Genomic DNA, 12,398 nt, shown 5'->3' with positions numbered 1-12,398 from the left:
CCCCACCCAGCCCATCGGAGGGAGGCGGGAAGCGGTCTCAGGCTGGCCCCTCTCTCCCCTGCAGTCCTTCTTCCACACGGTGCTGGAGAACAGCCCCCACTGCGACACCATGGTGGACAACAACCTGCGCATCACCAACTGGAACCGCAAGCTGGGCTGCAAGTGCCAGTACAAACACATCGTGGACTGGTGCGGCTGCTCCCCCAACGACTTCAAGCCGCAGGACTTCCACCGCTTCCAGGTGAGCCCGCCGGGCCCTGCAGCCCCCACACCAGCCTCCCAGCATCCTCTGCAGCAACCAGGGCCAGGCCTGTTGATCATCTCACCCCCCAGTTTTCAACCCTGCCTGTTGATAATAATAATGACAATGTCAACAGTAGCCAACATTTTTTTAATGACTCCAGACCAGGACAATGCTAACCACTTTGCCTGTCGTGACTCATTAACCCCACAGCAACTTATTAGATAGATAGATGATAGATAATTAAAAATATTATTATTATTCTATTTTATAAATAGGTAAACTGAGGCATATAAAGATCAAAAACCTTATCCAAGGTCAACCCCACGTATCTGTTTCCAAAGGCCATATTTGTATCCATTTCCTTATATTGCCTTTTAACCAGAATCCCCTGAAAACATTTGTTCAAAACATATTCCTGGGTGCAAACTTGAGTCTGTCTGGGGCAGAGCTCGTCAGCCTCGGCACTGTGAACACTGTGGCGGGTAATCCCGTGCTGTGGGCTGTCCTGTGCAGGCTGTTGAGCAGCATCCCTGGCCCTACCCACTGGCTGCAGGTAGCACACTGCGGTGTGACAACCAGAAATGTCTTCAGGCATCGCCACCCTGCCCTGAGGGCAAACCACCAATCTCCAGTGAGGTCCAGGAATTTCTAATAGATTACACCTTGGGGACAGTGTGATGAGCAGGCAGGCTTGGAAACCAGCACAATCTGTGAACTGAAAGGAGTAACAGGAGGTAGGAGCGTTATTGTCCTCCCAGGTGTCTCTGCCTGGCCTCGTTCACAGTGATGGGGGAGAGCAGAGGCAGAGGGCGGTAAATGCTCCATCTGCTTCCCTTGAGCCCCCAGACCCATCCCGAATGGCACCCTGTTTCCACCCTGTGTGAGCACCCTCCGGGTCACCATGCTCAACCCAGCTGCAGAGGGCACAAACAGGAAGCTACCAAATGGTTAAACACGTCACTCTGAGGTCACTGGAGCTGTCACGGGGAGATGGTATGCTGCAGCCCAAACCATTCACCCAGAGGGAGAATGGGGAGAGCAGTAACAGAGGTGCCCCCGCTGACTCACTGGCTCCTAACTGAGCCTCTGCCCGCATGGGGCGTCAGTCTCTCAGCCTGGCTCGTCTGTGTGGTCCTGGACCTGCAGCACCAGCGTCGCCAGGGAGAGGGTTAGCAACGCATTGCATAGTGTGCGGCTTCAGAATCCGCTGAGTCAGAATCTGCACCTGAACGAGATCCCCAGGCGGCTGGGAGGCTCTCCACGTTTGGGCACAGGAGTTGGGATCTGCTCTCTCCCAGGCTGTGTGCCAGGCCCCCCGTGGGCATTTCATTGGCTTCCCTGGGGTAGACATCATCTCCATTGTGCAGGTGGGGAAACTGAGGCACCAGTGGGCGAACTTACTTATTCACAGACACACACACAATGGAGCGGTAGGGTTGAAGGTCCCACCCAGGTGTTCCCGGGCCCAGCCCCGGGCTTGTGCACCAGTCCCTGCTGCCTTCCCGGCTTTGTGTCTGCACAGGTGCAGAATACACAGCAGGTTTCATCCCTCAAGGTTCTTCTTCCCTCACTTCCCTCAAGGTCCCCACCTAATGTCTTTCTCCTCAGCAAGCGGTTGCTGCAATAGTATTTTTCCAGCCTTTTTTTTTTTTTTTTGGTGGCAGATTGAGTGCTACCCGGGGACCTTCCCAAGCTCATGTTAATTTGGGCATAAACTTGGGTGACATTTTCGCTCCATTGTCCAGGTAGAAAGGATCTGCTGAGCAGAAAGAGGGTTACACGGGGAATATTTGACCTATTCAAACGAGGAAAAAAAGAATTCCTATTTTTTAGAGGAGTGGTTGTCCTCACGCAAAGGACCTCACCATGTATAATAGATAAAGTCCGTGGTGGTTCCTGGGAGCGTGCCCTCCCCGTTTGCTTGTTCGCGGGCAGCAACATCTGTACTCCAGGCCCAGCGTCCCTTGGACCGCGGTCTCTGATAAAGACCGACGAACACAGAGACAGTGCCCTGTGCTCACAGCTCTTTCTTCCTCAGTAAATAGTAAATAGAGGTCAAGAGTATCCCCCAACATCTAGAATCCAGAAACTGCTGCCTGTAAGGAACTCGGCGTTCTTCTTCAAAGAGCTTTGAGGAAGAGGACGATAAATATAGAAACATGCCCTTTTAGGAAATCCAGCTCTGATCAAAGAATCATGGATGAGGAAAGAAGGCTGCCTTCCCACTGAATTCGATTTTCTTCCTCCAGAAAATCATGACTTAGAAGCCCCTGGTAGCAGGCTCAGGCCGGGGGAATGGGAGGGGAGTGATAATAGTCACATAATAACTGCAGCTAACACTCTGTGCCAGACGCTGTGCTAAGTACCCACAGGGTACCCATGCAGGGTGAGGAAGCTGAGGTCCTGGGTGACTTGCCCAGAGGCATATACCGGCAGAAAGTAGCACAGTGAGGATTCGAACGGAACTGGCCACAGACGCAGGACTTCCCAAGGGTCCATGAAGCAGAGGAATGAGGGGATGTTCAGAATCATGCGGAAGGGTTTTGTGATCAGGAGCTTCCAGTTTCCTCGGTTCGCAGCTGGATCCTAGGAGGTGCCGTAGAAAGAGCTTAGGTTCAAGGAGCATCCAATTCGAGTTCAAATCCTATGACTGTGTGTGTGAGTTTGTCCATATCACTTCCCCTCCTGAGCTCCGTTTCCCCATCCATAAAATGGGCATTGGAATACCCACTTCGCAGAGTTGTTGGGAGGACTTGAGGTGACGCCGTAACTCCAGTGCTTGGTAATTATTACCATGATTGTTGCTGCTTATTCACAGCAGCAAAAACAGTGTCCGACCCAAACTTAGCTCAATAATAACACTAGACCAGTAGTCAGCGAACTGAGGCTCGCAAGCCACATGCGGCTCTTTGGCCCCTTGAGTGTGGCTCTTCCACAAAATACCACGGCCTGGGCGAGTCTATTTTGAAGAAGTGGCGTTAGAAGAAGTTTAAGTTTAAAAAATTCGGCTCTCAAAAGAAATTTCAATCATTGTATTGTTGATACCGTGTTTCCCCGAAAATAAAACATCCTCTGAAAATAAGACCTAGTGCATGGAAAGATAAGACATCCCCTGAAAATAAGACCTAGCGCAACTTTGGGAGAAAAAATTAATATAAGACACTGTCTTATTTTTGGGGAAACAGGGTAGTTGGCTCTGTTGACTAGTGAGTTTGCCAGGCACTGCCCTAGACCATAAGCTCCTCGAGGGAGTAGCTATGTTTTAATTGTTTCCTTAGCCCTGGACAGGAGTCAGCAAACTAATCTGGGTCAAATCCGGCACCCTGCCTGCTTTTCTCAGTTCTTTTGTGACACCGCCACACCCATTCACCTGCTGTTGTGCCCATGGCTACTTTCACCCTACAACAGCAGCATTGAATCCTTACAAAGCTAGAAATAGTTATTATCTGGCCCTTTACTAAAAAGAACTACAACATTTGTTAATCCCCGCCCAGATGATAGCATAGGACTTGATAGATAGCAGGTACTCAGTAGTTTATTTGTTTAATCCTGGACCCTGGATTTTAATCCCGACTCTGTCATTACCTTGTTTTGTGACCTTAGATAAGTCCCTTTTCCTTGCCGGGCCCCAGTCTCCTTGAACATTTGGGCTACATAAGTGGTCTTCAGATTCTGCATCGTAACCACCAGGGGAGCATTTTGGGATACAGGTTCCTAAACCTCATCTCTGGAGACGCTGCCTCTGCTGTTGTGCCCAGGAGACGCAGGCAGTGTGGGGACGGCGGTGAGCTGAAGAAACCATGGCCGCCCAAAGGGACAGCTGCCTGCCAGCTTTAAGCAGTTGTTCCCATGCAGAAACATGGGCCTGGGTTGCTGGATCTATTTCTGTTTAAAGGGAAGCCAGGAATCGTTCCTGGGAAGTCTTCCACTTTTTAAATATTGCCGGCTAATTCAATTTTAAAACACTCTGCTGGACAATTAAAATATATCCGTAGGCTGTATTTGCCCTAGACCTTCAGTTAAACGGTTCTGGAGACCCATCCCAGCTGTAAACACCAGGGTGTGATTTATTTAACCAGCATTTAACAAACATGATGCTTCCCAGGCGCCCGTCGTTGCTCCCAGTGCCTCACCAGCATTAACTCATTCCATCCTGACACCCTTAGTATGTATTGCCTTCATGTAACACTGAGAACAGAGCAGGCAGGCTGGCTGCAGAGCCCTGCTCCCACCCACAACCCCCCCCCCCCACACACACACACACACACACACCACCTCCCACCTGCTGACGCTAATCTTTTTATCCCTTGAGCACAGCAGACAGCCCGGCCCACCTTCTTTGCCCGCAAGTTTGAGGCGGTGGTGAATCAGGAGATCATCGGGCAGCTGGACTACTACCTGTACGGGAACTACCCCGCGGGCACCCCCGGGCTCCGCTCCTACTGGGAGAACGTCTATGATGAGCCGGACGGCATCCACAGCCTCAGTGACGTGGCGCTGACCTTGTACCACTCCTTCGCCCGCCTGGGCCTCCGCAGGGCCGAGACGTCGCTGCACACCGATGGGGAGAACAGCTGCAGGTGAGCGGGGCTGGCCAGGGAGGAGCCGCAGGGTGGGGGAGGGGCAGGGAGGGGACGGGGAGGAGGGTGCAGGCCTCCTTCTGTGGTAGGGGCCGCGAGCTTCTCCCTCTCTTCCTTTGCCTAGAAAGCACTACACTACCATCCCCGCGTTTAGAGCATGTCCCGTCTACCCTCCACCCCCGTCTAAGCCAGCATCAGGATTTTACTTTTTCAGAGCGCCAGATCTCATGCTTACCCCAATCATTTCCTTTATGTTAAGCATATGTATTTTAAAAGGAAGCTCTATGTCATCCTATTATATAGTTATATTTGTCTTAAATGGAAGGTAACCATGGAAATACAGAACTTTTTTTTTTTCCTTTTTATTATGGAAAATGTCAGATACATTCAAAATAGAAAAGAGAGTGTAACCCCATGCTCCCACCACCCAGCTCTCCCGGTGACCAGCTCCAGGCCAATCCCGGGCCCCGGCCCCTCCTCCCAGGTCGGTCTGATGGAGGCACATCCCTGACATCACGTCACCTCAGCCATAAATATCTTAATGTACGCCTCCGAAAAGGAAGAGTCCATTTTAAAACATAACCATGTCATCGTTACCACACCCTACACATATGACCAAAGACATCGACCAAATGCAGAACTGCTATTTAAAGCGCTCTGGTAGCCCCTTAGAATCATCCCTTCCGGTGTCACTTAGAAATCACCCCACCTGCCACGAGCAGGTGCAGGTTGACACTTGAGGAAAGAGTGTTCCAGAATGTATGGAAACAGAGGGGAATGTAGGAAAAGAATTCAGCAGAATCCCCTCCCCTCTGCGGTCTTTCCCTGAGCCAAGCAGCCCTTTTGTTGGCGCGGCTTCCTTTCTCCAGCAATGTGCATTGCAGATATCCCCGTACTTGTATTTGCAACAGGAGCGTGGAGCCCTGTCATATTCCTGATCGGCATTATAATATTAGCCCCCTCTCCCGCTCTCTGCGGCTTCCTTCATGCTATAATGATCCTCTTTAATGCCGCTCCTGCTCCGAAGAGCAGAAACTCGGGAGTTTGCTTAATCCAGCCCTTTCCTGTTGCTATTGTCAGTAATGGGCCATTGTAAATAACGTCCTGATGACTCGCTTCTTTGCAGAAAGCCTCTTTCTTCCCTTGTTTGCTTTTTTTTTTCCTGGTTATTTTTTTAGGTTGGATTTTCAAAAGTGCCTCTAATCACTCTCCTCTTTCTTGTTCTCCCTTCTCCTTCTCCCACCTCCATCTTTTAAAGCAAAAAAAAAAAGTTTAACATCAGTCTCTCCACTGAGGCTCCTCCTGTGTACCCTTCCTTGCCTAGCTCTTCCCTCTTCTCTGGAACTATTGCCTCAATCCTGAACACTCCGGAAGGTGTCCTGGCTGGGACTGCCTACGTGGCCAGCTGGGTTTCTGCAGGGCCGCCACAGTTTGTTCTTATCTCCTTATGGCCTCAGCCTCTATCCTCTTCCTGTGGGTTCTGACTTAGTTTAAGGAAAGCCCGGGGTGGGTTGGAAACTGGGACCTGCAGATCGAACCCAGCTTTCATTTACTACCTGTTGACCTTGGACAAAGTGATTAATCTCTCTGACCCTCCGTTTCCTCACCTGTAAAATGGGAATAATAAGAAGCCTAACAGCATAAGGTGTTGTGAGGTTTAAAGGAGATAATCCTCAAAAGTGACCTCTCTGACTTATGTATTATTATTATCATCCCCGTTTTTAACCATGTCTTACTTACAAAGTGCTTAGTAAATGTGCATGCCATTATTATTAAGCTGCCAACGTCAGCAGGGAGCCTACTGTGTGAGCCACGCACTCTGTAACCAGCTACATGAACCGCTCATTGCTCCCTCTGTGCTTTCCTTTGCCTATCACCCCCACTGTCTCCACACAGCCAGCCCTCTCCCAGTCTCAGGGGGCCATCTCAGGCGCCACGTCCCCTGAGAAGCTTGCTGAGAGCTCCCCCTGATCGCCCATCCCCTCCCTCTCCCAAGCTGAAAGTAGCTCAGACTCACTTCCCACCCCTCCTCACCCCCCATTGCATGTAGCAGCAGTTGGGTCAAGGTCAACGGGGAAGGTCTTCTGCCCCTGCTAGTCTGGGCACAGTGCCCTTGCTCACAGAACCTCAGTGTGCATCCCCAGCACAGAACCCAGCGCCACTCTTGGAAGCGGAATATTATTCAAGAATAGTCTTCATCCCAGGCTTCTTAGAATTTATAAAATAAATAATCTTAATAGGAGATTCTAGAAGACAGCCCCAAACAAATCCTAGGACTTGTTTGGGGATTAAGCAGGCCATCTGGGTGCCCCTGGCCTGGAATCCTTTGACTTCTCCTTTTTTTTTTTCTTTTTTTTTTTTTATCATACTACAACCACTGTCCTTGCTGTGGGCAAAGCCCACTATATTTATGAATATGAGCCTGAAAATAAATCAGGACAAAGGACCCTTATCCCAAAAGGCAGCGGAGAGTAAATTCCTACCCCCAGGGTATCTGGGGAAACAGCAAAGTGAGAACTTCATTTCAAGAGTCTCATTTTCTTTGGGCACTTCATGCAAATTGTGTCTTTCCAGGCTGCGGGATAACCTTTCATAAAAATAATGTTTATTGATTTTTTTCATTATAAAATAACTCAGGCTTGTTGCAGAAATTTTCAAAATGGCAGATTGAGAGCACAAGAAAATAAAGTTTGCTTGTGAGTCACCCTCCAGAGAGAAAGATGTCAGTATTTTATTACAAGTCCTCAAACTCTAATGCCCTCCTGGGCCTGGCAGGTAGCATGTGGCAGCCGGTGCTGGCTGGCCCCTGCACACGGGCTCACCGTGCGAGCCGAGACCGCCAGGCCCCGGTGCTGAGCCCCAGCACGTTCTTGCCCCATGGGCATGTAGACATTGAACGGCCAGCCATTTTTCAAGACAAATCAGAAATTTAGATTTTTTGAGTCTCTTAATTTTGTCAATGCCCACTTATTTATCAGTAAGAAAAACAAACACTTTTGGGTGAGATGAATGCATCTATCTGTGGCATTCTTTAGGTTCTGTTGTATGCATCTATTGAACACAAACTCCCGTCTTAATTTTAATTATCATATACAGTCAAGACAAATACGGGGAGGTTTTGTGTTCAGTCCTGGGTTACATGTATCCTAGATGTACCTTAGAAGCAAAGGGTTCAAGAGAAAATCCTTCTAGAATTCTCTCTCAATCAACAAGTATTGTTTGAAGCATCTACCATGTGCCAGGCCCTGTGTTAGGCACTGGACACCCAGCCATGACCCAGACAGACCAGCCCCCCGTGTTCAAGGCCCTCCCATTCCAGTGTGAATACAGACTGTGTCTAAGCACTGGTTCACAAGAACAAAGGATCAGTAGGAATAAATGCTCTGCTCAGAATAAAGGTCAGGTCACATGATGGCAGTGAGTTGGTGACTAAGATTCAGCAGTCAAGGAAGATCTCTCTGAAGTAGTGACATTTAAGCAAGATGATAAGACAGAGCCAGCCAAGCAATCTAAAAGGAAAAGAGCAGTCCCAGTGCAGAGAGTAACCCGTGCAAAGGCCCTGAGATGGAAATGAGCTTGCTGTGTTCAAGAATCCAAAAGAATGTCTGTGTAGAATCTAAAACAAGGTCCATGTGGCTAGAAGGTGGAGGTTTGGGGCAGAGAGAAACAAAATGAGGCTGGAGAAAGAGGCAGGGCTTTGTGGTCCAGGCGAGGAGTTTTGGTTTCGTTGTAAGCATTGAGCAGAGCCATGTGTGGTGTTTAAGCAGAGACGGTGGGGATGGCTGTTATGAGGGCAAAGTAGACGGAAGCAGGAGGGAGAGAAGGAAGCTCCTGTGAAGGTCCAGGGGAGGCACGATGGTGGCCTGGACCAGGAAGCTGGCAGTAGCAGGTGGATTCAGGTGGAGACAGCAGGGTTTCTTGATAGAAGGGATGGAACACAGGCACTCAAACTTGGTTTCTAGAGTGTTTGCCCATTGCTCATTTACTTGGCCCCTTAGCAGCACCTCCGTCTGGACCTCTCCCTTCTGGAAACTTTTTTTTTTCACTCCCATGCCAACAAGCTCTCCTGTTCTTCTCCCACCACCACTGACCCAACCACCTTCCGGCACAAACATTGACACTATATTATTTAGCTCCTGCCATAATGCCACACAACAAACAAACCCCAAATCAGTGTTTTGAAATAAGCAATGACATTGAGCTCAAGTTCTCGGGTCAGCTGGGCAGGGTTCCAGGTCTCAGCTGGCATCTCTCCTGAATCTGCAGCCGCTGCAGGTCAGGAACAGGGCGCTGTTCTTGGCTGGGAGCTGCTGGCAGGGACAATTGGGGTGGCTCTGTGTGCCCCAAATGTCTACCTTCCTCCAGCAGGTAGCCCAGGCACGCTCCCAGTGCCCTAGGGGTCAATCTTTGCTAGCTTGCTTTCAAGAAATCCTGCTGTCTTTCACCTGAACCCATCCTCCACCTCAGTCACCTCTGCACTGCCAGCTTCCTGGTCCAGGCCATCATCGTGCCTGCCCTGGGCCTCCGCAGGAGCGCCCTTACTTGTCTACCTCCTACTTTTGTCCATAACCTTCTAACAGCCATATCCAGCGCCCCTGCCTTAATACCACAAGTGGCTCCACTTAATGCTTATGATTGGAATCCTCTCTGCACTGCAAAGGCATGCTCTCATCACAAAAGAGCAAGAGAGGGAATGTGCAAGGCTTCTTGGGGTCCTGGCTGGGAGCTGGCATGACTCCTTCTGGTCAAGGCAAGTCAGGAATGGGGAAATGGACGCTGCCTCTTCAGGGAAAGGAAGCCTGCCAAGCCACGTGGGAAGGAACATGGAGACAGAGAGGTGAAGGGTCAGAGGCACTGATGCCAGCAGCCACGAGACACTGTCATGACTATCTATGCCTTCGGTACAGTTGCCACTGGCCACCAGTGGGTATTTAAGTTTAAATTAATGAAAGTGAAATGAAATAAAAAAAAAGTCCGTTCCTCCGCCACAGCAGCCACACTCAGTGCTCGGTGGCCGCAGTGGGTAGTGGCTGCTGTGGCGGAGAGAGCACCGCTGCAACCCGCCTCCCTCCGGCACAGGGCGAGTTCCTCCGCAGCACCGTCCAGGGCGAGGCTTTTCTGCTTCCAAAGCCCAGGCCCAGCGCAGACCTGTGTGAGCCGATGCCCAGCGAGCAGTGTGAAGAGGGTGCCGGCTTCTCTCTCAGAGCCCCCGGGGCATCCCAGGCACCAGGCAGGGATTTCCAGAGATGGGGGAGCACAAGAAGCGGCTATCCTAACCACTGTAATGGGACATAAAGACTGAAGCTCCAGAGCAGGACCAGAGGGAAGGAGGCTAAGCAGAAGCAGTGATTTGTAGAACACTGTTAAGGGGCCACAAGCACCCTCTGAGGCCAGCAGCCTTTTATTCCTCAAGAAGGAAAGAAAGCTGGCCACATCCCAAGTTCCTCTCACCTGAGCTCCCTCCTGGGCATCTCTGCTGAGTTCCCCAGGCCCTTTCTCCCAGTGACTGTTTGTGGGTCAAAGTCAAGTGTCCTAAAACAGTTACCTTTTCGTGTCTGAATTTTATTTTTAAGGATAATGTCCAGTGCCTTGACTGAGGACAGTGAGAGTGTAAATCAATACAACCTTTTTGATAAAGTTGGACAGCAGGCATGAAGGGCCCTTTGGAAAATAGAGGAAGATCAGGAGAGAGAGGGAGAGGGAGAGGGAGAGAGAGAGCGCGCACGAGGAGGTTCCATTTTTACTCAAGGATGTTTAATGCAGTATTGTCTACAATGGCCAAAAAATTAGAAACCAATTAAACAGCCAATAATGGGGAACTTGCCCTGTACAATACGGTATTACATACAGTGGAATAATATGTGTGTGTGTCACGTTTTCAGAGACTCTTCAAAAAATGTGATAATGCCTGCAAAATACTCTGAAGCAAAAGCAGGATATAACCAGTGTGTATATTATGATCTAGTATGAGATTTATGCAAATATATGCATAGGAAATAAGGTCTAAGGGAAATGAGTCAATATGACATTGTTTGCACACCATTGGTGCTTCCCAACACGTAGCACCAGAGAGTCAATAAATATCTGTGCATTGGCACCGTCTGTGTAAAGAAACCTCCAAAGTGTAGCAATGTTTATTTTCTTTATTGTGCTTTCATACAATCAACATGCTTTACAATTTGTAATCATCCCAAAAGCTAGTAATAGTTATTGAGATCATAGATTCACAGGGAGCAGCATCAGGAATGCGGTAAGCATTGTATAAAATGGGGGTTCTTTTAGGAATAAGGCCAGCATGATGGGGGGGCACCCCATTATGAGCCTACACATCTCCAGCCCTGACCCATGAGCTCATGTGAGACTGTGTGTGTTTTTCAGGTACTATCCCATGGGCCACCCAGTGTCTGTCCACCTCTACTTCCTCGCTGACCGCTTCCAGGGCTTTCTGATCAAGCATCATGCTACCAATCTGGCCGTGAGCAAACTCGAGACACTGGAGACATGGGTGATGCCAAAGAAGGTCTTCAAGATCGCAAGCCCACCCAGCGACTTTGGGCGGCTCCAGTTTTCCGAGGTAAGAGACTAAGCGTTGTCGTACTTCACCGCCTTTTGCGTCCCCTTGGCTGGGCCCTGTTCCATGGTCTGACACCTGTAGTTGGAGGTGGAGGACAAGGGGACTTGGAGAGCCCCAAGATAACCTCAACCTGTGCCTGTAGAGGGTTCTTCAGTCCCAAACACTGGAACTGGCATCTTAAACAGGTCGGGAGGAGAAGGACAGTGGACCGAACCAACTTGGGCCCTTGGTCTATTTTTCATAGCACTTCTATCTCTTTTCATTTTTTTTTTATCCTTGCTAGGGATTCCTCCTAGACTTGTGTTAGTAGTGGATCAATAACAAACCAGTTTTCTGATGAAGTAGGGGCATCTATCCTGTTTTACATATGGGAAAATTGAAGCCTATGGGGATTCAGTGATTTTCCAGATCTGAGCTAGGAAGTGGGAGAGCTCACACTTGAACCCAGGGCTCTTAGGCTGCAAGTCCCATGCTTAATTGTGCTTTTGTCTCCCTGGATGTTAGCACAGGATTTAGCTTAAAATAAGTATCAGATCAATTATTGAATGGATGAGTTGATGGATGGATGTCTGGGTGGGTGAATAGATGGATGGGTGGACCGATGGACAAAGGGATGGATGGATGGATGGATGGATGGATGGATGGATGGATGGATGGAAGGAAGGAAGGAAGGAGGGAGGGATGGATGGATGGATGGATGGACGGACGGACAGATGTGTCCGTGTTTGGACAGATGGACTGAAGCATGACCTATGGAATGCAGTTTCCACCTCTCCAGTACAGCATCAGCTTTCAGTTATTTTCCTGCCTGGGGAGATGGATTTATCCAGCACCACCCTTAAGACCTCAGCCCCACCTCCAGACCTGAACTGCCCTCTTTCTACTTCTCCAGCCTCATCCAGGTCCACTCTCCTCACACTTGTCGTGTCTTTGTCAAGCATGCCACATTTGTTCCCGCCTCAGGTGTGGCATGCTTGATCCTCCTGCCTCAAACGCTCTC

General features: G+C 49.6%; 1 protein-coding gene across 1 annotated transcript in view; it reads left to right on the top strand.

The window, feature by feature from the left end:
* The window catches only part of XYLT1 (xylosyltransferase 1), a 307,371-nt gene that overhangs the window by 283,216 nt on the left and 11,757 nt on the right, over window positions 1-12,398 (top strand). The window contains exons 8-10 of the mRNA XM_084880756.1: window positions 65-241; window positions 4,562-4,824; window positions 11,203-11,398. Coding sequence (XP_084736882.1) covers window positions 65-241; window positions 4,562-4,824; window positions 11,203-11,398 — 636 coding nt within the window. The remainder of the gene's footprint in view (window positions 1-64; window positions 242-4,561; window positions 4,825-11,202; window positions 11,399-12,398) is intronic.

Source organism: Pipistrellus hanaki, assembly GCF_964339955.1.
Source record: "Pipistrellus hanaki genome assembly, chromosome: 4".
NCBI lineage: Eukaryota > Metazoa > Chordata > Mammalia > Chiroptera > Vespertilionidae > Pipistrellus > Pipistrellus hanaki.
This window is presented reverse-complemented; position numbering and strand designations above follow the sequence as displayed.